We start from the raw sequence: 27,905 nt of genomic DNA on the forward strand, positions 1-27,905 counted from the left end.
TGTGGACTAATTCTGGCAATCATCGGCAGCGCATATAAGAACCGAAATGACACGCTGCGAAAAGTCTTCCGGTTTCAAAAATTCACAATTGAAAATGTGTCGGCTTAAGGGGTTATACGCAGTTATGACTTTCAAAAAAATCGATTTGATCGGTCAACCGTTTTAACTCAATCTTTAAAGATACATTTTCTAGTAATTAATCGTTCCTTTTGTAAATCTGATACTTATTTTCCATTTTATAATCAATTTACGGCCAAATTTTAACGAAAAAATCGAAATAATTTCTTTTAAAAGCTGCCATTTTGTGAAAATTCACTATTTTGATTAGCCGAACGATTAATTACTAGATAATCTAATATATTAACAAAATTTGTTTGGTTTTTTGATTTCATATAATCCAATCCTGAGTTACGATGTACACCGTAAATCGTCTTTTTTTAAAGGAGGTCCAGAAATCGCCTGCAGCGCGCTCTATAATCAACATTTTCATAAATAAAAAATTTTGTTACGTTCTTGAAGGATGCTTTTATAACCGCCAAAAATTTTCAAATTAAAATATTCTGAAGTTTCTTCAGGATAAATCCTTGACAACCCGTCTTTTATTTGCTTCATAACTGCGTATAACCCTTAAGAGCAACTGAGTATTGCAAGCATCAAAAGTTCACATTTGTTCCATGTAAGGTTTAAAAATATGTAAATAAATAAAGGGTGATTTTTTAAAAGCTATAGGAAAGTTTTAAAAAAAAAAAACACGTAAAATTCAGAAAAATGTAGTCCATATAATTTAATGATTGAAGATTATTTCATGCAAATTTTGACCGCGACTGCGCTTCAAATGGTCATCCGCTTCAAATGGTCCACTCTACGTAAGCGTGTTGGTGGTTTGATCTCCAATAATGTAAATTTGGTTCTAAATTTAGTCACAATAGCTCAAATAGCCGCTTCAGTGGGTCGATTAAACTGACCATAAAATGGAAGAGGCGCGCGATAAACTTTCTGAACAGAACACGCATTTTTATAATAAAATTCAATGATTTGCAAGCGTTGTTCGATTCATGGTTAAATTATAGACCAAACTGACGATGTTTGACAGTGAAACAAAAAACGAAACGTGCTTCAGCTGTTTAAACCAGCTGTTTAAAAAGATAATAGCTCAAAAATCACCCGTTACTTATTTCCAGAAGTATTTTAAGTAGTCGGAACTACATAATATTGTTGTCTTATAAGCAAATGTATCCACTTATATTATATTTAATTGCATTGGACTCAAAGTCTGATTTTTCGTATATTCATAAATGTATACACATACACATACGTATACATATTTTATTACAATAAAACAGTTTCAAAAATAATTTGTGTACGTTATTTTAAAGAAACAGTGTACGGTGTTAGGAGAGAATCCACAATCTTTGAATGTCTTGTAATAGTATAGAATATTCTTGTAAAGAATTGGATCACACTGTTCGAGTCCCAGTCCTTGCTTGGATATAAATCCATAATATAATAGAATGAAGAACATGTTTTATAATTAACATTTTCCACTTTAACGCGTTGCGTGTAATTTCTTTAATCTCTTACTAGAAACAAAGGCTACTACAGCCGCATCAAGAAATGAAGTATCTGCTCTCAAATACACTGAAATAAATTCTAAACGCTTTTATTGTTTTCGGTGTTCTTTGAGTTTACTGCAATGTTTAAAACAAATATTTAGAGCGTAAAGTGGGTAAAAAGAGCAAGAGCTCAAAATTATACATAATTTTTTAAATTTTATTTCTATAGTGTAACTATTGTTCTGGTAACGCTAACATCGTCATTTCTAGTCTACGTCCAAGCATTTACTACCACAAGGCATTCATTCTAGTTTAGCATTTCGCCCTGCTTCATTATACGTGAACAATTTTTAGCCGAAGAATGATTACTATTCTACTACATTTAGATTTGCACATAAAACCTGCCGATTGTCTGATGAAATGTGCTAATAAAGGAAATAGAGACATAATTTATCAGTTAAAACTTAAATGTTGTATTCAAATTTTTATATTTAAAGAGGTCATTTTTTAGAACTCACTTCATCTACACCAGTAACTTATCTACTTCACTCTACACTAAATTTTTGATGAATTTCAAACAGATTACCAATCGCGACATAAAACTGAATGAGGTTGGCAATTTATGTTATGAAATATTTTAAGTCATATTATATAATATATTGCCAACATCTGAGCAATGTGCTGTCAGTTTGCATGTTGCACATGTTGCGTGTTGCATGTTGCACAGACGATTGGTATTGTTTGAGACGCTTACTTTGGTAGCATCTGTAATAATAAAGAGTTCCAGATTGTGCAAACATTGTTTACCTACAACGACTTACTTACTCGACGTCCTTCTTACCTCTTCATTCCTACAATGATGAAAGAATACAAGGTCGCACCTTCTGAATTCGCTGTGTCGTTAGACTCCATGAATAAACGAACTAAAGGAAGCGGTATTACTTCTTTGTAAAGAAAGGCGAAAGCAATAGAAATTCTCAAGCACAAGAAATTATTCATACACACACGCATTCTTCTGATTTTGAGGGTTTTCACACTTTAACACGCGGTATTTCGTTTTCATTCGTTTTTTTAGTTTAAATGTCACAAATCTGAATAATGCCGCGCCGTTCACGGAACTTTCACAAACATGTAATTTCTCCTCCTTTGTTTGTTTTGTTCGTTTGCTTTCTATTGTTAATATCGCAAAACATGAAGTAACTGGGGAAATTGGGAAGACCATCTTCAGTATTCCATTGTTCTTGTACTAAGCCAGTCCGATGTGGTGGCACTTCTGCCGAATTTTTCTTCGAAAATCAAGACGTCCCCAACCATCATGATTCATGCCCAACCATTTGTTGTTTTTTGGAATTCATTGATAGATTTGTTGAAGACAACCTCATAAAATTCAAAACTGAGCTGGTACGAGTACAGAAATTTGATTGAAATGAAATATTCCACAAAATTAGACGGTTAATGCAATAAAATAAAAAAATATTGGAAGGCATTTAACAGTGTTTTTATAGTATATACATATATAAGTATTTAAAACGAACCTAACTGACCAACGGGCTTCTATTCCATATGAAATGTGATCAAAAATAAAGTTATGAACCGATTTAAATGAAAATTTTTATCTTGCTAAACTTGAGGGCGATGAACTCAAAAATGTAATTTGTTTTTCATGCTTTCATACCTCCGTTGTAAATGCAGTTTGAAGTTGAAAATCTGTATTCCTATATATAGTATTCGGGTGTAATTTTATTAAAAAGAAAGTTAGTAAAACAATTTTTTTTTCAAATCTAAGTCACTAAAACCATATTTGTTTAAAAGTCTTATTTGCAATCCCTTCTACTTAAACTTCCACATTATGCACAATCAATTAAAATGTATTTATTAATACTCGCATCTCGTGTCGAAGTTTTCGAAAGGATCAGGTGGCATCATCTCAGCTCTCCTGCTCTCGCCGGGCTAAGATTCAGACATCTTGAGTCTCATGTTGTTGCTACACCTGCAGATATATCAGGTTTAAATATCACACGATTCGAATGTCAAAGTACACATTCACAGAGTATTTATATACTTATATATATATATGTACAGGGTGCGTCCGTATGTAAACGCTGAATAAATTGGTCATTTACCAACCAATCGACTTCAACATACATGTTTTCGATACGTCAATTCAGTACAATTTCAACCATGGATCGCTTTACACCAAAACAACGCGCTGAAATAATGACGCTATACATCGAAAATAGTCGTTATATTGTTCTAACTCAATGCGCATATCGCAAAAATTATCGCGACAAACAGGCACTGTCAAAAATACTATTCGTCGACAGTAGAAGATCGTCATCATGCCGTTCATCAACGACTAAAACTTTCCAATGAACTTGTTGAAGCAGTGAGGGAAAGCGTTGCCCAGGAGCCAACAGTGTCGTACTGTAGTCGTGCTCGGCATTTTGGCGTCAGTAAAACCACAATGCGGCGCGTTTTAAAGGATGACTTAAATTTGTTTTCGAATAAAGTGCAATTGACACAAAGAATATTGCCGACAGACCATTCACGTCGCTTGGAATACGGCCAAAAGTCGCTCGAATGGTTGACACTGAACCCAATTTTTGGAAGCAAATTTTAATGACTGACGAGGCACATTTTAACCTCTCTGGCAGCGTGAATAAACAAAATTGCCGCATTTGCGTAACTGAGAATCCACATGAGATCCATGAAACGCCATTGCATGACCGGAAAGTAACTGTTTGGGCCCGCATTTGCGCCAAAACCATCATTGGGCCATATTTTTAATGAGAAAACGAAACGGTCGATGGAAACCGATATCGATGGATGTTGGCTCATTATGTCTGCCCGCAAATGCGTGAGATAGCATTAGACCGTTACTAGTTGCATCAAGACGGTGCGCCATGCGACACTGCGAATGCAACAATTGAATTTCTGCAACGTAAATTTCCGGGACGTCTAGTGACAAAAAGAGGCGACATCGACTGGCCCCCAGATCACCTGACTTAACTCCCCCGGACTTTTGTAGGGCTATCTGAAAAGTAAGGTTTATGCCAACAAGCCGCAGACTATTGACCAGCTTAAGGCAAACATTCGTACTGAAATCGACACTATAAAACCCGAAATGCTTGGTGATGGCAAACGCAGAAAAAAGATCGCAGTTTGTGATTGCTAATAAAGGTGGTCACTTCGCTGATATTGGATTCAAAAAATAGTTTTAATAAATTGTAAATAACCAAACCAAATAAAAATACTTCACTTATACAAATCTGTTGTTTTTTTTTCAAAGTTATTCAAAGTTTTCATACCGACATAAAAGAAGGCGCACCTTGTATATATGGCTGACACCCTTTGTTGCGTGCTTCGCCGAGCTCCTCTTCCATTGCATCACTTCTTTTATCCCTTTAACAATTATTTTCTAACCATGGATTAATAATAAATATTTGATTTTTTACAGCCCAAGTCAAGGTCGAACGTCATCCAAATATTTGATGGCACACTAGTCCAAACGCAGAGTATTATTAAATGTAATGCGAGTATAATGCAAGAGTAGTAATTAAATCGATTGCGTAAATTATAACTCGTATGAGATCTCACGCACATTACGCAATTTTTTGCAAACCTCCTCAAGCCTATGAAAAGGAAATTTCTTTGCTTTCAAGCGTATTACTATTTCCTATAGTTCTCAGTTATTACTCAACAGTGAATTGGAAAATTAATTCTGGTTGCACAACAAAATGGGTTACGCTGCTGAATTGTTTAGCTGGTGTTTGAAGTCTATGGAGTACTTGGGTTATTTAGATGAAAGCAAACGTTCACGAGCCTATTTACTAATATCTGTGCCAGCTCTAACAATTTTACCAGCAGCTTATAACATTTGCTTCAATTGGACTGGTTTGGGTAATGCGATCTACGATATATTTATCATCATGAATCTGATTACAACGGTAACGCGTGCTTTTGCTGTAATAACTCATCAAAAGAAATTTGCGGATACTTATAACGAGATTGATAATTGGTACAACAATCTGGAGGTGAGTTGACCTTATCAAGCGAATATTATATTGTATATTATATTGTATATAATATAATATAATTGGCGCTTACACCCATTTTGTGTGGTTGGCCAACCTTCTATTCCTATTTAATGTTTTCCCCTAAATGGCGGTGCCCTCAGTTTTTAAGCCGACTCCGAAGATATTTTTTCTTTATTAGAAGCTTTTTAAACTCGGAGGCTTTTCGTTAACTGCCGAGGGGCGACCGCTATTCGAAACTTTCTATCACTGTGGTGTTTCATGCACGGAGTCTCGAACCTAACCACTTCCGGATGGTAATCGCGCACCAAGCCATTAGACTGCAGCGGCCACATTTAATTATTGCTTGGTGATGTAAGTTGTCTAATTTTCACCCATCTTGAGCTACCTAATAAATCCATGGTATCCTCCTGAAAATGATTTTTTTTATTTCAGAGCAAATTCTAAATAAGAACTACTCAAAAGCTTAGAAATGAAAACTTCAGCTAAAAAAGTTAGAAGGCAATACTGTTTCTGTTGCATCACAAAACGTAGACAGGAGAGGGGGTTAAGTTTGTTAATATTCCAAAAGACAAAATGAACTCGAAAGATAGGGTAAAATCGTCCGGCACTTCATTGAAACCAGACGAAAAAGTTTGAGTGTATCACTTTTCGGCTCCTCCGATTTCTATCAAACTTTTGCTTTGCTGGAATGAGCTCGTGACGGAACAAGCTTGGGTTGATACTTCTACACAAACTGAGTAAATCCTTTTTTATTTAAAAAGTGTAGTTTCATTCGAAAAAAAAAAATTATTTAGATCATATACTCATTGTCGTGGATTCCTCCTGGAAAATGATTTGGCCCATCTTAGGAACGACTTGTGAAACTGGATAAATTCAAATGCAATGTCAGTCAAATACTTTCTGAGGGGCAGATTAAAAAGTTAGAAAACCTGACTAAAACAATTCATTGGGCTTGGGACATGGCACCGTCAATATCCAAAACTCGTACATAGATTAACATATCAATGTCTTCTGAGAATGAGAAAAATATATTTTTTGTGGGAAAATATTATTTATTATATATATTGCGGAAAATACTCAGCTAAGCTTTATTTTATTTCTGTATGGCTTAGTTATCAGAGTTGTTTGTCAAACAACGAGCTTTTAAATTTAGGATATTCATCTTTCAAAATTCGGGAACCGTTTTTGGGTAGTTTGATTTTACGGCTGGACTACCAACCCTGCGCAACCCCATGTACGTCAGTAGGGAAAGCACTTCCAGATCAAATATTTATAGCGAGCCGCTTGCTCCAGGAAAAAACACCAGCTTTCGACTGCATCTCATATGATGAATCAGACGTCGAGGAAAGTTAGTTTTTAACGAAGTTTATATCTTCGACCTGTGTGGTCTGCGAGAGATCTTTCATTTCTCTCCTGGCATCCATATCTGGGAGGCATTTCCCTATCCGACGCGCGCTCTAAGGATAATAGGCTCCACCGAGGGAGGAATTATTATTCCATGGTTTACATCGACCTTTTCTACATTTTGTACTACCTTTTCAGAAAGGGGAAAACTTATGCCTCTTTTTCCTTTTATCCAAATTGCATTAATGGATTAAGTAGCATCCGAATCAGTTGTCAAACTTTGTGATTCAATAATAAAAGTTTCAAAATGTTCAACTGAAATTGGATTCTCCTTAATCTATTGTTGCATTTTGGAAGTAGGGAGAGAAGGGAAGAATGTGATTGCCCTCTGCGAAAAAGATAGTAGAAAAGTAATAAGAATAGTACATAAAGTAAATAATATGTACATACGTATTGGGTTGGAGAATAAGTTCGTAGCGTTTTTACCGAAAACTTTTATTTAAACAAAAAACAATAATTTTCTCAATAAGTTAATTAATTATATACTCGCCGTTGCTGTTTACAACCTCTTCCCACCTCTCAACCAATTTGTTCATGCCGTTCCGCCAAAAACCGCCTAGTCTGGTGTCGCAGAAGTTGTTGGGCAAGTTTGTTATCGAAGGCAACGCCCTTCACATGGTTTGACAGGGAGCAGAAAAGATCATAATCGGTCGGTGCAAAGTCTGAAGAATACAACGGATGCTGAAGGAGCTCTTGGAGTGCGGCTTTGACGACATAGTTCCTGAGGCATTGTCGTGAAAGAGTATTGTTAGACCATGTCGATCAGGTGTTTTCATGATCGGTGTAGGTGGGCAATGTAGAGCTCCTTATTGACCATGGCGTTCTCTTCGAGCATTTCCCAGTGCACCATACCCTGCCAGTTCCACCAAACACATATCTCCTTCTTTGGATGAATATCCCGTTAACTCTCGGCTTTGGCGTGTCTCATGGAGCTACTCACTCCTTTCTTTGTTGCATATTGATGTACGAGTATACGCACCATTTCTCATCTTTCGTGACGATTCGGTACAAAAAGCACTGTTTATGACCACGTATTGCTCGATGACAGACAAGATGCTGAGAGACAATTTTAAGGCGACTTTCTTTGCTTTTTTGTTCAGCTAATGAAGCACACAGGCTGCCACTTTTTTTGTAATTCCCATTGAATGAAGGGAAGCTAATTCACTTCTTCATCGAATTCAGAAGGCCTTCCGCTGCGGGACATGTCATCGACGTCGAAGTCGCCTTCTCCATACACGTCGCAAATGTCCCGAGCTGCTTCGGCAGCTTTTTGCCCTCGATGAAAATCTAAGAAGAGCAGGTATCGAGAAAAATTGATTATTACATTTCTAAACCTCAAAAATAATAAAAAATTAAAAAACTAAAAAAACAATTAATATAGTTTTGTAGAGCAGAGAGAGTTCAATCGAATGAATACTAACCCTTTTCCAACAGCAAACCAATCGTTATAAAATAAAAAAAAATTCAAAAACGCTATGAACTTATCTCCCACCTGAATATTTTAAAACAAAAAGTAGATTACTTGTGAAAAAACTACTTTTGGTCATATATTTACCCCTTCAAGCACTTGTTCAAATATTTAATGCGAAATAAAATATTTTCTGTGTACAAAAATGGTTTTTTTCGTCATGTATTTTGTTTCCATTCAATTTAGCAAACACTGTTTCCAAAAGCTTAATTTTTCTTAAAAAATCAGCATTTGGTTTAACCAATGCCCCTAGGAAACTGTGTGGACCCATGTAAGTGAAAGCTCATTGAACACATAGTCTCTTTCGTATGATATAGCCGGCAGCATTTGGACACAGTGGACTCGCTCGGCAAGGGAAAACCTTTATTGTGCAAATGGTTGTACATCTTTGGTCTAGCAAAATTGAAAGCTATTTCCGATGGAATATCGCCCCATGCCCATTGCTGTCTTTTCCGATTTTTTTTCTGACTTGCCCTTCAGTGAAAATTGAGCTGGCATTAGACTTCAATTTCTCCAATTCCACGACTCGTGCATTGCGCCTTATTTTTCAAGAATTGCAACCTGGCTATCATAGTTCGATCTAAATCAAAATACAGTTTTACATATTTAATTTTCATTAATTAAAAACAGTTTTTAATCACTCTCAGTACAAATATCGACAAATGAAGAGTCGGGTTGTACAGCCTCATTTCCAATATTTAAAACTTGGGCAGGCATTGGAATAGCATCAGTGGAATGTTTAGCTCTTTTCCGATCAGACCCGGTCTCAAAATCCATTTCAGAGAAATGGAGCGTACATACTTTTTCACCGAGCTTCAAGAAGTTTCCGAATGGCTCAATCCATTTGTTTCTTTTAATTTCTTCCCTTGGGACGGAAACAAATTGTATGCCATCTTGTAAAATACTGATAGGTACAGAAACTATTAAAATATGATAGTACATTCAAAATGGCAAAACCTAAGCAAATTAACATGGCCGAAATTCACAGTGGTCGTTCAAATGCCTGCTGAAACTTAACACAGAGAATACAAGAACTTTGATAGAGTCTAATAGGTAACCAAGCTAGAGGGCTGGAAGTGTCATACTATGATACAATTATTGTAGAAACTGCTATCATATAGCAGAGGAGGAAATTATTAGACATCTGAATTGTGAGTGTAAAGAATTAACTAGAAAAAGGCTTTACACGCTTGGTAGTGGATTTTTTAATAAATGTAGCGAAAAAAGCTCATCTTAATTCTTCAGTTTAGCTCGTTTATAAAAGCCACAGGATGGTTTAGAAGAGACCCCATAGCGCAAGGAGAGGTTCCAGTGGTATCACAACGCATCTACAACAGGTCTAAGTGGGCCATTTGGCAGCCACCAGTCTTACCTACCCATTTGCCATTTTGTATTCACACAATCTTGTGTCCACCAATTCTTGCTTTTGGCATAATACGCCTATTTATATTACTATTACTAGTATTATACATTATATTATTATACTTACTGATTGGCACGATAGCCGCATACACGATTTTGATCGAGTTTAATAAAGCTCACTTTATTCCTCGTGCTAACCGGCGTCAGTTGGACACACCAAGTGAAGCCAAGTCCTTCTCCAGCTGGCCTTTCCAACGTAGACTTTCCCCAGGACTTTCTCCTCCTCTGCTGCCACCAGCTGGTACCGCATCGTATTCTTTCAGACCCAAAGCGTTTGTTTCCATTTGGACGACATGGCCCAACCAACGAAGCCGATGTATCTTTCTTCGCTGCACTATGTCTATGTGCTTGTAAAGCTCATAAAGCTCATCAGAATTTTTCTCTCAAACACTCCACATGACGCCTCGTCGGATATTGCCATCGTCCAAGCTTGTGCGCTATACGTTAGGATAATACTACTACAATATAATGAGTGAAAACTGAAGAGTGAGCAACATTGTTGATGAATTAAGAAGCCAATTTTTTTCTTTAGAAGCAAGAAAGCTACTTGAATACAGAATCTTTTCAACAGTGTTTTTTTTTTGTTCTGCTTTATTTCTGCGTAAATATGCGTACATCAAACTGGGTATCTCACCTTGTCCAATATTATTACATATTATTGATTATTTATACTATTTGCTTCACGTATTTTCGACAGCACGATGATGACAAAAGAACTTTTTATGAGCTACAGAATTTCACTAAACGTACTGTACATTTTTCCAAATATATTCAACGTTGTTTTACATGCGCCGCTGCATTTGTTTCCTTTCAGCCAATTCTGACCCAATATGGCAGTGAGTATGTATGTATATTTGTACCTAAAACAGAAAATTAAAAAAAAATTTACTAACTTTAACAGACTTCGTTATTAGCATTGCAGTACCAGGTGTCGATTTACTAAAGAGCCCATCTTTCGAGATTATCTACCTACTTCAAGCATTTTGGGTAATCCCAGTATGCACTTATTCATACATTCCGAGTGTGAATTCGTTTCTAATATTGATGTCTTTTGGAACATTCATGCTGAAAGATCTTCAGCAGAGAATCAACAATTTATCCCAAATGAATGAGGAGAGCGCCTTAAAAAATATCAAGAAATGCGTTCAATTCCATATGAAGATAATCAAGTAAGTGATATATTTTCTTTTATAGAAGCTTAAATAATTACACCAATCAAAAAAGTGTTAAAACATATTCGTTAACTACATGCGCATATATATATATACTATTACTATTAATATATGTGTTTGTGTGTATAAGTTTATGGTACGATCGAGATGAATAAAATAAATATATTTACACATTTCCTTAGCTTTCATGATGATTTGGAAGAATTATTCTCGGCCACAAACTTGCAAGATGTCGGTATTTATTGCATAATAATGTGTATGTTGCTCATATATTCAACGATGGTGAGATATATTTTATTATTATATATTTAAATGCATAGTTAAGCTTAGTATTACTTACATACGTATGTATATAATTAGCACAAAAATCTTTTGTTAGATGTTTGGCCGAGCTCCTACTTCAGTTTGTGTGCCGCCTCCAGACAGGTAGTTGGTCATGAGAATCTTTTTCGTAGTGTGATAGAAACACACTCGGAGGTCTACTGTTGCCGGCCGAGGGGTGACCACTTTAGAAAAAACCTTTTCATTTGGTGCTTCAAAATTTCCAGTTAGGAATTTGACAATTTATTTTAACGTTAAGGGTGCGACCAGAGTGAACGCTGATGCCAAGCGGAGCCGAGCCGAGCTTATTGACGCTTATTTTCATGCGAGAAGAAAATTTGTATATAACACAGTGAATGCGAGAATCAGCGCTGAAATTCTGTTTATTCCATGTGTTTTGCTCTTATGTCATTTAATTTTGTTGTTCATTTGTGTTTATAAAATTGCTGTACACGGTAATGGATTCATCTGATGAAGAGTATTTTGCTTCTCCTAGTGTGATTAATGCAATTATTAACAAAAAAGAGTTTGGAAAACATCCAATTACACTAAAAAGGAATGAATTTGGTGAATTTCATCATTTATATAATGATTTAAGAAAATATGCAGCTAAATTTCAACAATATACCCGAATGAAAATTGAAACATTTGATTACATTCTGGACAAGATAGCTTTCACACCTAAACAAAAACTGAACATGCTTGATATAGTAAATATTACAATCATTCTATTGGCAACTACCTATGTACAGAAGGTTATGAAAGTGAAGCAAAATGCATCCCACGCTTTAAACTCGAATTTGAATTATTCTATTTGTATCTTAACTTTTGTTATAATTCTGTTCTGAGGTAGTTGACTATGACTGATCCTTCAAGTGCTATTACTTCATTAAAGGTCTCTTTGTCATTAAAATTTAATTTATACTTTTTAGTTCGATTGGCAATAAAAGCGTGTTTTTTAGTTTTTTTAAACTATTTTTTATTTTCTACTTTTTAGTTCGATTAGCAAAAAAGCGTGTTTTTTAGTTTTTTTTTTTTTTTAACTATTTATTATTATGAATGAAAATTATTGTTATCCTTGCAGTCAGTGAATTAATGATTCGATATATTCGTGTTATATTTAATTCCTTTCTTATCGACTGTGAGTCTAAAGCTATGCAGTTATCGGCCGTGATAAAGAAGTAATCGGGATGAAGAACTTATTTCGTGGAGGGAGCCTGAGAAACGGCTACCCCACTCCATTGGCCAGTTTTTTTTCGATTTTCGTGGTGTGGTGCACTATGAATTCCTTCCGCCTGGCCAAACTGTTAATAAGGAATATTATTTGAGCGTTATGCGTCGTTTACGTGAAGCAATTCATCTAAAAAGACCAGAATTATGGGCCAACAACTCTTGGTTTTTGCATCATGATAATGCACCGTCTCACATTGCACTCGTTCTTCGTGACCATTTCGCCAAAAATTCCACGCATATCGTTCCGCAACCACCGTATTCGCCTGATTTGGCTCCGTGTGACTTCTGGCTATTCCCAAAACTCAAGAGGCCACTCCGGGGAACGCGTTTGGAGTCGATTGAGGAGATAGAAGCTGAATCGAAGAAGGTGCTGATGGCTATACCGGAAATGGACTATTTGGCATGTTTCGGGGATTAGAAAAATTGTTGGCATAGGTGTATTTTATCGAGAGGGGATTATTTTGAAGGGGATGAAATTGATTTACAAGAATAAATAAAGATTTTTCATTTTACAACCAAACTCACCTTACTTTTTGCCCACAGGTAAAAAAAGAAAATATTAATCCTGGCAATCCTAATAAGGATAATGGAAAACTTTTATCAAATTATTGCATTGTCATCGGTCCTTGATAGGTGTGCAAAATTTCAAGTCGATCAGATTTTTAGAAGCCAGTGAAAATTAAGCTCAAAGATTCCGTTACATACATACATACATACATACATACAACCCGACCTAATAAAAGTGTGTTAAAAACACAACTGCACTCTAAAAAGTAAACATCAACAATCCAAAAAAGCGAGCAAAACGCTTTGAAACTGTTTTCTCGCACTCATCGGCTTTGCTCTCTGCTCTTGTCGGCGCTCACTGTTATACACAAGCTTATTTGTATTGACTTGTATATAATCAGTTTTATCGCACTGACAATCTTTATCGCCCTGACAATCTCGGCTCGGCTTTCAGCGCTCACTCTGGTCGCACCCTAAGATTCCATTAATTTATCTTCCCTTCAACGAAATTCTGTGCCCCAAATACTGTAATTACTGGGAGTATTATTTATTGCTACATATATATTTTTGTAAGCAATATTTGGATTCCGTGAATTATTAATTCAAAAATAAAATTTTATAACATTGAATTTTTAATTGATTTCATCACATTTTTAATCCACTTTATATACTTCAATTTTTCAGGAATTTGATTTGGCACTTATTTTAAAAGGCTTTTTAATTTTATTCGTTCAAACAGTCTGCCTTTTTCAAATCTTTTATCTGGCAAACGATTTCTCCGATGAGGTAAGGGGAATTTGGTTTCGATTTTCACAAATTGTTAATCAATGTTAACCGAAAAATGTATCTTTCAAGAGCCTTGCTATAGCTAACGCAGCATATAATACCAACTGGACTCAACGTGACGTGAAATTTCGCAAATATGTACTGTTGATAATCACTAGAAGTCAAACGCCTTTGCAGGTAATTTAAAAAAAAAAATAACAAATAATTGTACATACGAGGTGTGTTCAACAAGTATCGCGAATTTTGAATTTTCGCAAGTTGCGTATATTCGAATTTCGATTTTTTTGTGGCGACATGTTGGTACTCATATCTCTCACTCATGTCGACGAGTTCGGCCATTTTGAATGTTCAGTTAATTGTTGACAGCTGCTTTGCTTGCACGTGTTTCGGCTCGTCTTCGATTTTTACCTATTCAAAAAGATGGATCAAAGAACCTGTATCAAATTTTGTGTGAAAAACGAAAGTAAGTGCGCGGATGCATTCCAAATGTTGACTGCGTCATACGGAGAAGCTACTTTGGACCAAAGCAACGTTTATCGGTGGTACGAAATGTTCTCGGAAGGCCGAGAAGATGTGAACGATAAAAAGCGTGCCGAACGCCCGAGCACTTCAACAACAGACGAAAAAATTGATGAAGTGCAGAAAATGGTATTGGCCAATCGTCGAATCCCCGTTAGAGAATTTGCTGAGGACCTAGACACATCGATTGGCTCGTGCCATTCGATTTTTTTCAATGATTTGGGAATGAGACGTATCGCCGCAAAATTCGTACTAAAACTGCTCAATTTCGACCAAAAGCAGCATCGCATGAACATTGCTAATGAGATGTTGGACTCTGTCCGCGACGACCCAAATTTGCTCCAGAGGGTCATAACTGGTGACGAATTGTGGGTTTATGGTTATGACGTGGAAATCAAAATCGCACGAACCAAGACCGAAAAAAGGGCGCCAAGTTCGGTCGAATGTAAAAGTTTTGCTTACCGTTTTCTTCGATTGCAGGGGCGTTGTGCATCATGAGTTCTTGCACCGGGTAAAACGGTCAATAAAGTATATTACCAGCAAGTTATGCACAATTTGCGCTAAGCAATCCGCCAGAAACGCCCCGATTTGATCAAAAATTGGCTCCTGCATTACAATAACGCCCCTGCTCACACATCGTTGCTTGTGCGCGACTTTTTGGCCAAAAACAACACACTAATGATGCCACAGCCACCGTTTTCCTCAGATCTGGCCCCCTGTGACTTTTTCTTGTTCCCGAAACTGAAGAGGTCCATGAAAAGACGACGCTACGCTACGATTGATGAGATAAAGACGGTGTCGCGGAAGGAACTGAACATGATAAAAATGATTTTTTGAAGTGCTTCGAAGATTGGAAAAAACGTTGTCAGAAGTGCGTAATATCTCATGGGGATTACTTTGAAGGGGGACAAAATGAATATTAATGAATAAATAAATAATTAAAAAAAAAAATACAAAATTCGCTATACTTTTTAACACACCTCGTATGTTCGTTTTATAAATTTATTACGAAAATAATGGTTCGGTTGTTCAGCGATGAAGCTCACTTTTGGTTGAATGGGTATGTCAATAAGCAAAATTGTCGCATTTGGAGTGAACATAATCCACAAGCCATTGCTGAGACGCCGTTACATCCTCAAAAAGTCACTGTTTGGTGTGCTCTATGGGCAGAGGGAATCATTGGTCCATATTTCTTTAAAAATGAAGCCGGCCATAATGTTACAGTCAATGGAGAGCGCTATAGAGCCATGATTAATGACTTTTTCGTGCCTGAATTGGACGATGTTGATGTGTACGACCTTTGGTTCCAACAAGACGGCGCTACATGCCATACAGCCAACGCAACAATCGATTTATTGAAGGAAACTTTTGGTGAGCGCATTATCTCGCGCCGTGGACCTGTGGCGTGGCCTCCAAGATCGTGCGATATAACACCGCTGGACTATTTCTTGTGGGGCTATGTGAAGTCGCTTGTCTACGCAGATAAGCCCGAGACGATTGACGTCTTGGAAGAGAATATTCGGCGCGTTATTGCTGACATACGGCCCCAATTTCTGCAAAAAGTAGTCGAAAATTGGGCCTCTCGCCTGGAATTTATTCGAGCCAGCCGCGGCGGCCACTTGCCCGAAATCATTTTTAAAACATAATGGCAAACCCTTATCTTTATAATAAAGCTAAATTCTTGGCCATAACATTAAATTATATACGTTTTATTTCATCTTGAAAACCTAACCTCTAAAAAAACATATATAATAACTTTTCGCCATCAATTACTACAGTAAAAAGATGGGTTGCTGAATATAAGCCTTAAGCTTTCGTACAAGCCTTAAACACGATCCACGTCAAGGACGTCCAAAAACAGCAACACCAGAAATCGTAGAAAATCGTATTGAAAAATCGTCGAGTGAATGAAAGAAATTTAGTAAGAGCCCTGGGCATCTCATTGGGTTTCAAAAAGCTGTCTCCGCAGTGAGTGCCGCATTCGCAAGCAATGGAATAAAAACACATTCGAAAGAGACTTTCTCAGCATCCAGCAACATTTATAGAGCAACATATATAGATATTTACAAGAGACGAAGAAGTGGTGTGCACCTGGTTCTTCGATGTCCAGAAATCGGTCAAGAAGATTTTAGCATCAGTTTTTTTTTTGGGATCCGAAAGGAATTTTCTGTGTGGATTACTTGAAAACTAGTAAAACAATAAATTATGAATATTATTGTAATCTTTTAGAGCAGCTGAACGAAAAAGTTTATAAAAAAGACCCAGTTTACAAAAGAAAAAAATTACTTTTCATCATGACAATGCACCGTGTCACAAGAGCATTTTGACAATGGCTAAGATCCATAAATTAAAGTTCGAATTGCTAGTAGCATCTACTAGATTTGGGCCCAAGCGAACATATGTCAAATTTTTTTTGCTGGAATGTTGGTATAAACTCCCTCTATAGTGTTGCAGAGTTTGAGCGTAATCTGTCAATAAGCTTGTTTTTGGCATTTAAATATATGAGTCAATCGCAGGTGTGTTCTGGGATTTTGGCTATAGATAAAAATATCGAACAAAGAATTTGTCTAAAATTTTATATTTTGAACGGGATTTCGTGTGCCAAATCATTGAAAATGTTGCAGAAAGCCTATGGCAAGTGTGCTTTATCAAAATCGCGGTACACTGGTCTACGAGTGGTATAGGGCTTTTGCAGAGGGCCTAGAAGTCGTGGAAGATTTGCCCCAATCTGGTCGCCCATCAACATTTTCAACGGATGAAAACGTCGACAAAGTCAAGGAAATGGTGCTGGAAAACCATCATTTAAGTTTGAGGGAGGTAGCTTGTGACCTTAGCGTATCTCACGAATCAATTCGCAACATTTTACACCATAAATTGGGCATGAGACGCGTGGCTGTTCGAATCGTTCCAAAAGAGTTGAATTTCTTTCAAAAATTCATCGGTAGAAGGTGGTTGAAGATATGCTTCAGCAAGTGAATTCGGACCCAAAGTTTATCCAGCGCACCATAACAAGTGCTGAGACGTAGGTATATGAGTTTGACATGCAAACCAGTCAACAGGCGGCTGAATGGCGCTATCCATTATGATCGCTTTTGTAAGACATCACTCATCGCAATTCACTGGTCCACAATGGTCCAAATTAGATTATGCTGCTTTTATTTGGAGACCTTATCATGCAGTCCATATAAATCGTGTCCAGAGGCTTCAACAAATTTTTGTGCCTTTCGCACTACATTTACTAAATTTCTCAGACCCGAAACAATCGTAGGAATCTCGCTGTCGATTGATTAGTTTTTTCCCATTAAGTAACCGAGATGCTCTTCAGGCAGAATCATTTATCTTCGATCCAGTTAATGGCGCAATTGACTGCTCAGTTTTACTAGGAAGCATAAAGTTTAATGCCGCCGTAGCCGAATGGGTTGGTGCGTGACTACCATTCGGAATTCACAGAGAGAACGTAGGTTCAAATCTCGGTGAAATGCCAAAATTAAGAAAAACTTTTTTCTAATAGCAGGCGCCCCTCGGCAGGCAATGGCAAACCTCCGAGTGTATTTCTGCCATGAAAAAGCTCCTCATAAAAATATCTGCCGTTCGGAGTCGGCCTACAGTTTGTCCCTCCATTTGTGGAACAACATCAACACGCACACCACAAATAGGAGGTGGAGTTCGGTCAAATACCCAAAAAGGGTGTACGCGCCAATTATATATATATATACATATATATATATATACACAATTTAATGTGCCATGCAGGGTTTTTCGGCGTTTTAATATTTTTCGCGATGGCTTTAGTAGAGAATCATATAGTGCTAAAGCGCCGTTCATTAAGACATTGTGTGCCTTTAATTTATCTCTGAACCTTTCTGGGGTATTTTAAGTGCGTAAATGCGTTTAGATACATAATTATTAATTTCCTTAAAATTCAATTCTAACTTGCATATATTTTTAGCAATTTAATGGTTTCTTGTGTCGTTAATCTAATTGTAAAGGGTGTTTTTTTTAGAGGTTAGGTTTTCAAGATGAAATAAAACGTATATAATTTAATGTTATGGCCAAGAATTTAGCTTTATTATAAAGATAAGGGTTTGCCATTATGTTTTAAAAATGATTTCGGGCAAGTGGCCGCCGCGGCTGGCTCGAATAAATTCCAGGCGAGAGGCCCAATTTTCGACTACTTTTTGCAGAAATTGGGGCCGTATGTCAGCAATAACGCGCCGAATATTCTCTTCCAAGACGTCAATCGTCTCGGGCTTATCTGCGTAGACAAGCGACTTCACATAGCCCCACAAGAAATAGTCCAGCGGTGTTATATCGCACGATCTTGGAGGCCACGCCACAGGTCCACGGCGCGAGATAATGCGCTCACCAAAAGTTTCCTTCAATAAATCGATTGTTGCGTTGGCTGTATGGCATGTAGCGCCGTCTTGTTGGAACCAAAGGTCGTACACATCAACATCGTCCAATTCAGGCACGAAAAAGTCATTAATCATGGCTCTATAGCGCTCTCCATTGACTGTATCATTATGGCCGGCTTCATTTTTAAAGAAATATGGACCAATGATTCCCTCTGCCCATAGAGCACACCAAACAGTGACTTTTTGAGGATGTAACGGCGTCTCAGCAATGGCTTGTGGATTATGTTCACTCCAAATGCGACAATTTTGTTTATTGACATACCCATTCAACCAAAAGTGACCTTCATCGCTGAAAAAAATTTTCTTCGATGCGTCGCGCGAACCGAACCATTATTTTCGTAATAAATTTGCACGATTTGCAAACGTTGTTCAGGTGTAAGTCTATTCATTATGAAATGGCAAACCAAACTGAGCATAAATCAAGTGACAGCTGTCAAAAAGACCATCTACGAAAAAAGTAGTGCCAACTTGAAAACCTAACCTCTAAAAAAACACCCTTTAGTACACCTTTTAACCTTAACCTAACCTAACCTTGACCTAAAATTTAGTCGTCATCATGAGTTTTTGGACGAAGCTCATTTTCGGCTCAGCAGCTACTTATTTCAGTGAGCAAAATTCTCGTCGTAGGATCTGACATATTCAAAAGTATTCGATCAAGCATCACTGGATTCATAAGCTTGACGGTTCGGTGCGGACACACCGGAAACCATCGTCCTCGATATTGAGTGATGTTAACTAACTTTCTGTAGGTAGATCTCGACAACAGCGATATATTCGAGCGATGGTCTCAAGAAGACGGCGTTACATGCCATGCAAGTGTTAACTCGCTTCAAGTTGAGAAGAAGAAATTTGACGACAGGGTCATCTCAAGGCGAGCGTTCATCAATTACCCGTCGCTATCATGCGACTGTACACCCTTCGTTGTTGTTCTATTTAAATTCCACTGCTTACGTAGGTTGTAAGTAAGATGAAAAGAACTTGAAGGCAGCGCTATTCGCAAACCGCTATTTTCCTCTTTGCGAATTCGAAATTTAAGTGACGTGAGTACAAAAAATAAACAAATCTTTGGGTGAAAATGTATTTATGTATGTTGCATTCTCTCACTCTTGGCTTTCCACTTCCTCTCACCTATTCTTCCTCTACTTTTTTTTTTATTTTATTTTCTGTACTGACGTCACAGTAGTAAGATGGCACAATCTTATAATCTGTCATTCTTGGACTGTGGCTATATGGATTTGTTTACAGCAACGATGGGCACTGTATTCGGATCAGCAGGCTTCATGCTAAATAGCTGGTGATCGCTGGCGTTTGATGCATACCTGCTTCTGGAATTGCGGTGTCAGTTCCATTGTTTGACAACCTAGTTTAGTATATAACATTACTCCTTGTATTATATGGGGCGCAGTTGAAGAGATTTCGGAGATTTTGTGATCTACTTAAGCATTCTAAATGGACTACTGCGGCATTCATTGTTTGCCCAGGGCCTAATTGATTGTCATTGCAAAATATGGACTAACAATATTACTTCTAAAAATTCACAAAAATAATTAACTGAAAATAAGTAATTTGAATTTTTTAAATTTATTAATTTTTCTCTTATTCTTAGTTCACTGCTGGCGGCTTCAAGCCCTTGACTATGGAAATTCTTCTCAAAACTTTACGCATTTCATATTCCCTATTCTCTTTCCTAAAGGGCACAATGTGAACTGCTGAAAATCGATCAATATAATCTCAACATCAATATTCATATATGTATATGTAGATGAAAATGTTTACACACCTGAGAATGAGAATTCAATTTGAAGAAATTAATGGAGTCCTACACAACATATCACGCTTGTATAAAGCAGTTTGAATATTATATTACAATAGAATTTCTTAAAGTATATAATAATTGTGTATGTATTTAGTACACCCTTTGGAGCACAAATAAAAATGCTTAATTGTGTAGATGTGCACGAAAAAATTCAAAATTGTTACACTCAATAATACAAAAGCATTGGTGAGTATGAAGATCCATAAATTCTGCTAGGTGCACACAAAAATATAGGATTTAGCTTTTTCATAAAATTCGTCACAGTCGCTTTCGAACTTTTCCAAATTAGGAAAGCAGGGAAGACATCGTTTCCAGATTAGGATGGATCTGAAAGAAAATTGTGAGGGAAACTTTGGCTGCTACGTCACTTGAGGATTCAGCCACCGAATTCGGCGCGATCAGTCGACCACTTCATTTGAAATTTCTAAAAATAAGCAAAAACCAAAAGTTATTATTATACGAGTATTGCACTTAGCGACAAGATTGATAAAAAAAAAACACCCAACATGGGTGTTTTTAATTTGACTCGCACCTGTTGAACCACTAGGTTTCTTCGTTATAACAATTGCCGAGGATTCCGGAAGAAATATGTTTTCCTGTCTATGTCTATTGGCAACTTCTTAATTTCCATGTAGGTAGTTGATGTATGGAGCTCGAGAATTTTCATTGGACCGCAAGGTATTACCTTCAAGCTTGAACGTCATATGCCTGTTCATAAAATGTTGTGAACATTTATGACAACAATTATTAACATTATGACTTTTTATACCCATAACTATAGCTCTTGCCGGCGCATCACAAATAAATGATCGGCAGCTCACTTTTTAAGCTTTATCATTGAAGATATAGTTTTCGTTAAGCAATTCAGTAAACTCTTCAATAAATGGCGTTAAAAACTGATTAACGTTTTTAGGCTGACTATTACCAGAGTAAACTCCCACGGTATATACACACTTCGTGCCATGCACATTAAGGAGGATCGCCCAAGCCTGAACTAAAGAGCATTTAGCTTCAAGTATTGGTAATCCGTCGACGTTTACGTTTAACTCAATTTTATCGCTTTGGTGTGAATTAGAACAAAAAAATCTGTCAAGCACTCTTTCGGCCCATAATGGACGTACTCACCTTCAATTTGAACTATTGGTGCATCCCTAGGGGTTTTTTTCAATGTTCTTGCATCTTTTGGCAAGGTAGGCAGTGAATGTCTTAAAATTGTCAACAGTGCATCATGGAGAATTGCAAATCACTCCATCACTCCATTTCGCTAACTTGTCTCTAGTATCATACGGGTCAATGATTTCGTCACCGCTTTCTGAAGAACTTATACTTGGGAATGGAGTATCATTTGCAATATCATTTTGTTCATTGAAATTTTCAATGTCAACATAAGCCACACTTTTTTCAGTAACACTTTCAGGACTACCGGCACTAGGATTCCTTTCAATATAACTTGTTTTCGTTCTTTTATTAAGAAGGAGATCAATAACTCCTCTAATTGGCACATTGTAATATTATTTGGTTAACTTTTTATAACAATCAATTGTGTATTGTATTTAACACTTCAATTACTTATCAATTCACTCACTATAAACGGTAATACTTTAATTTATAAACAAACTAGCGGACCCTCTGTCTGCTTCGCTAGGCATTTCAAAATTAGAAATGAATAATGAACACTCGATTTAAATTCACTCTATGTGTATTTATTCTTTTTTTACAATATAAAATTAATGTCAATTTTAAACTCAAACTAACACAAAGCCTTTGCGTAAGCTACATTTTTTGTTTTGCCCTGAGTTGTGGTATAAATAAACAAAACTGATGGCTTACCTACGCGTGAACATGATACATATAATTGTCCGTGGGAGAAGCATGGATATTCTAAGTCAATTCCTTGTGTTTTGTTTATTGTCATTGCAAATGCAAGACGTATTGGAAATTGCAATCTTTTGAAGTCAAAAGCTAAATCTGGTGGAGTCAGCGGAATACGCGGAATCAATACGTCTTCACCTTTGAATTTTCCTTTTAAAATTGTTGCTTCAATAAGATTATTCATGACCTTTTTGACTGCTTATCTTGTTCCGTTACACAATCGTGGCTGATTTACATTTCTAAGTAAAATAATTGGTGCACCAACTTTCAATTGTAAGCGATGAACCGGCAGTCCAGGTAAATCCAAGGAATTTAAAAATTCTGTTGGATAATTTACAGCATCATCTTGATTTATAACTGTATCAATTGATTTAAATGGTACAATGGTCTATACAGAGATTTGCGTTATATCGAGGATTCACTGTATTTACATATTAAAAAGTTGCCATTGTGAATACCATTACAGTTCAAAATACAATAATAATAATACAAATTGGGCTTCACAAGACTGTCGTGCGAATGGTGATGATGAATACAAAATTCACAAACCCATATTTCATTTGTGACCATCCCAAAAAAATTAAAATGTAACACATACATAGATACAAATAGATAAAATAAAATAATCAGTAGCACAATAATTATATTGCAAGCATTTAAGAAAACCAACATTAAATCGATTAGTCTTACGATTCGGCATTTATTTTTTGGGTAAAACTCTCATTGGCTATTTAAACTCTCTTATTCACGTAACTAGAATGTCCCAAAATTTGTATACCCTCTAATTGCTCATTAGATAACGGTTACTTAGCTTGAAAATGTCTGCTTCATAATTGCTTCGAAAAATTAGGTTAGATTACGTGTAGGTTAGTTTGGGTGTAAGGGGGCGTCCACAAATTACGTGAGATGTTTAAGGGGGGGAGGGGGTCGAGTCAAATCTCATCTAATCTTACGTTGGAGAGAGGGGGGGGGTCTCGGCAAATATCATGCAATTTTTTTTCTGATTGAAACAAAAAAATTGTACATGCTTAAGATTTAATCTCAAGCGTAATCGTAGTATGATTAAGATCATTCACTAATTCGTTCGAAAGAAAATAATTTCATTCATACTTCGACGTTATACATTACTACTGTCAAACCACCATATTTGTTTTATACCAAATAGCTCAATTTAATCTGAATTTGCGGTACAGTGTAGCCCGTCGGTTGTTTTCGCGCCACTATGAGCCGAACGCCCTATCACTCAGGTTGACGTTTGACAATTCCGGACTTTAAAGAACATGACGGAAAATCATTTGCTCCATTTCTAATACGCGTACCGATTCAACCGCTGAATGCCTTTATCAGCACGCCTATTGATCTCTATTGCCCAAGTATACGTGATGATTTAGAGAAAATATGCTGCAGTACATGCGGTATTTACTTCGCATCTATCACAAGAGCTGCAGAGCACAGGAGAGCAGCTCACATTGCACCAGCTAAGCAAGCGCGTATGTTCCGCAAAGTGCAACCCTCACGGATTGTCACAAGACGAGCTAATGAGTTACTGTGCGCAAGCGTCAACGGCTTAGAGTGGCTAGATTAGAACGAAGTTGAAGGAGCACATGATTTTACTGAAAATCATATGGACATGTTGGTCCCAATGGTCTTGAAACCGCGCATGATTCTCCATGGACTGAATTAGAGTAGATATTTTTTTTTTAATCGCAGTAGTTACGATTTAAGTCTTCTATTGTTAAATTTTTATTACACTTATAACTCTCAGCAATATTGATTACTAGTCTTAACTAGTCGTAAATAAAAGCACGAAGCAAATTTTTTTTCTTTCTACAATAACAATCCATCGCGTTTACATAAGAAACCCACATTTTGAAAAATCTCACGTGAGATTGGGGGATGGGGGAGGGGGTTGAATAAAATCTTACGACATCTCACCAGGGGGGGAGGGAGGGTCAAAAAATTGAAAAAAACACCTCACGTAATTTATGGACGCCCACTAATATAGGTTAGGCCCTATTAATAAGTCCAAGTAAGCATCTAGTAGCCTCATATTGTCTTTCCACTTATTCTCAGATTCAAAAGCGTTCAGAGAATTTGAAGAAATTGAAGGGGATATTTTTTTTATTTTTCACACTACCATTTAGCCAAATGAATAAATGAACGTAAAATATGTTTTATAAGTAACCGTTTGGCCGATGTTTTTTGTTTGTTGTTTTTTTTTTTTTTGCCAATTAGAATTAAAAAATTTATTATTTCCGAGGAATTGTATGTATTTCCAGTACATTTCGCAGAAGAATAGTTTAAGTCGAAAATGACTGAAAATCCCATTCATTCATAATTTTTATTTTAGCAACAACACTTCAATTGAACGTATTTCCTTATATTATTAAAAACTAATGATAATAATTTGAGGTATGAAGGTCCGGACCGAATTTTATATATCCGCGCACATTTTGGTAAAACCGACAGTACAAAACCTTTAAAATTGGCTTCTCGAGAACCAACTATTGGGTGAATGCTCCGATTCCTAGGGCATGTGCAGATTTAAATATGTTTTTCAATTCTTCTGGTGCTGATTTTACAAGGCCGTATGGCATCATCTTAAATCGTTCTTTTCTTAGTAACTACTAAACTATTGTACATTAGCTTAATATAGTCTGTAAGAATGTATTCATTCAAAGACAATAAATAAATACAATAAATAAATAAATATTTATTTGGAATAAAAAAACTCATAGACGATAAGAATTGGAAACATTTTCGCTTAACCCATTTCGCCACTTTTCAATAGGCACTTGCCCCATATCAAGGAAAATATCCTTGACGAGTTTGGCAAAAATATCTCAACTTTTTCTCGATTTATCAATCGTAACATTAGGAGGAAAGACGGTGTGGCATTGCACATTTTTCGTAATTTTACTTGCGTCGTATTTCTTTTCTTGGATTTATCCTTTGTATCAAGTTTGGGCAAAATTACCCAAAGTTTAGAGGCATCGTGTTTTTTTTCACCACCCAAAAAGCAAATGGTTCTTAACTGATTCCGACTAGTTCGAATTTGTTTTTGGATGGTAAAATTTTCTAGCCGAGTTTTGTTATAGAAATTTTTGACAATAAAAAAAAATATTTATTTCGAAAATACTCTGAAGACGACCCCCACAAAAGGTCGACGGTTCAAATTTTGGCTCTTAAATTGTGTCAATATCTCGACGTTCTCAACAATTATATTATTTCTTTTTATTTGTTTCCTTTAACTCCTATAAGAGCATAGGACGTCCAACAATTTTCAACATGAATAGACATTGCGGCGGATTTTGCCTGTAGCCGTGTTCATGCTGGGCATTTAAACTTTGTAACATATAATTGTTAAGCGCCGTTATTTTGAATAAAAATAGTGAAACTTGAAAGAATTTAAATTTCTACATGTTTTATTTTAGAACAACATCTAAGCGCGCCTTTTGAAAAACTCTTTACTTATACTATCCAAATATTCAAACAGAAAACCAAATTTTAAATTAAACTTTATTGAAAATTCAGGACCACCGGACACCCCAAAACGAATTTTTCAGTACATAATCACACCTAGTCCACTTATGAGAGCATTTTTTTTATTTCGTCTTTAGTTATTAACAAATTTTTCTTGTTTTAAGACAAATGTACGACTGCTGCTTTGACATATTGTTTGCAGAATTATATATATTAGACGATTTAGTTTCTGCCACTAGTGTACATTTCACTCAGGTAAGTTTCATCGCCCATGAAATAAAACGCGCTACCATTTGGTAATCTTTTACTTTTTTTTTTTTTAATTTTTGTTCAAAAATATAATACAAAACTTTTAATGTTCATTATAAAAAAAATTTCAAATACAAATGATAATTACAATTTAACAGTGATGACAATTTAATAAAAATCAAATATTTTTAAAAATAAGCAAAATATATATACTCTCAACAAACACAACAAAAATTAACTAATTTAATTAATTAATAACGTGAATATACGTGTAAATAGGAAAAATATGAAAACATTATGTCTATTAGCGAACTACAACTATAAACTAAGAGCTCTACATATGTGATACAACAGATATGTACTTTATACATACAATAATAACAAAGTGAAGGTAAAAAATTTCGAATATAAAAAATTTCTATAAAAAAGGACTAACCTAATGTTATTTTATTCTTTATTTATTTGTGTTTTTTTATTTTTATTTTAGCCAGTTGACTACTTATGAGCCATGATATTATTATAGATTTGCATATTCAAAAAAGTACATCTCGGTCTTCAAGGGATTTTATTAATTAAATATTGCACATATTCGTAAAAAACGAAAAATACCCTAGGCACTAGCATTGAAATGAAAGCAGAAATTTAAAATATACAATAACAAACATTTTATTTCGTTCGCCACCTTAAACTGACAGTGTCTCACAAAAGTTGTCGGATTCCCTATTTTATTGAAAGAAGGCTCAACGATTTCTTTTTGTGTTTCCTTAAAGATATCTGACTAGAAAACATGTTTTCTTTTCCAAATTAATGGATGAAATCCATTTTGTGCATTTTTTAACCTTCAGCGATTATTATTTTATTATTTTTATGCGCCACCGCGGTGAGATTTTCATCGCATCAAACATGACGCATTAGAGCGCTTGTGGAATGCACCCACAGCACAAGCAGCTGCTAATTATTTTTACATTTCAGACTGATTTACATGTGTTTTGATTTTTAATTTATTATAGCAAAAATTCGGCAAAACCTTTGATACAAAAGTGTATTGAATTAATCAATTATAAAAAGCTATGTGAAAATGCCGTTATATGTTGAAAGTTTAAGTTCGAGAAAGTAAAAGAGGAGGCTTTAAGTATCTTGGTTAAAACATTACTGTAAAGAGAAACATCGTTTTCGATTTTTGAAGTAAAACCACATTTTCTACGACACTGGTTTCTGCATCTATTGAGCATCGAATACGAAAAGCTTTCCGTTTGAAACTGGCGAAATATTTTTTTATTTATTTTTTCTTAACTTTCGCCTAAATATGTATTTCGAATATTTTTATGAAAACAAATCTTTTTTGATTGTTTAAATTACAGCTAACTTTCAAGTCAACAGCATAAGAGATGTCAAAAACAGAGTTCCAAATACTTTTGCGAGATATCGGACGCAGCTCGAAATAGGGCGTATAAAACTTGGCGAAATTTTATGTAAAAGTACTTCACAACTACTATATATTAATGTGTGTATATTGCAAATTGTTACCACTTTGAGTAAGCGTTAGATTTTTAGTCTAATGAATAAAACAATGGCGAACTATTAATTATTCAGAAAGGGTCGATTTTACTTCTGACTATTGATTGTGTATTAATATTTCTTTTATTAT

General features: G+C 36.0%; 1 protein-coding gene across 1 annotated transcript in view; it reads left to right on the forward strand.

Annotated features, from left to right (window-relative positions):
* The first annotated feature begins 5,145 nt into the window (after window positions 1-5,145).
* Window positions 5,146-27,905, forward strand: part of LOC128859769 (odorant receptor Or2-like) — a 57,308-nt gene continuing 34,548 nt past the window's right edge. The window contains exons 1-7 of the mRNA XM_054096833.1: window positions 5,146-5,587; window positions 10,582-10,720; window positions 10,786-11,053; window positions 11,239-11,338; window positions 13,802-13,903; window positions 13,973-14,080; window positions 20,444-20,565. Coding sequence (XP_053952808.1) covers window positions 5,291-5,587; window positions 10,582-10,720; window positions 10,786-11,053; window positions 11,239-11,338; window positions 13,802-13,903; window positions 13,973-14,080; window positions 20,444-20,542 — 1,113 coding nt within the window. The 5' untranslated portion in view covers window positions 5,146-5,290 and the 3' untranslated portion in view covers window positions 20,543-20,565. The remainder of the gene's footprint in view (window positions 5,588-10,581; window positions 10,721-10,785; window positions 11,054-11,238; window positions 11,339-13,801; window positions 13,904-13,972; window positions 14,081-20,443; window positions 20,566-27,905) is intronic.

This window comes from Anastrepha ludens, chromosome 4 (genome assembly GCF_028408465.1).
Source record: "Anastrepha ludens isolate Willacy chromosome 4, idAnaLude1.1, whole genome shotgun sequence".
In the NCBI taxonomy this organism is placed as follows: domain Eukaryota; kingdom Metazoa; phylum Arthropoda; class Insecta; order Diptera; family Tephritidae; genus Anastrepha; species Anastrepha ludens.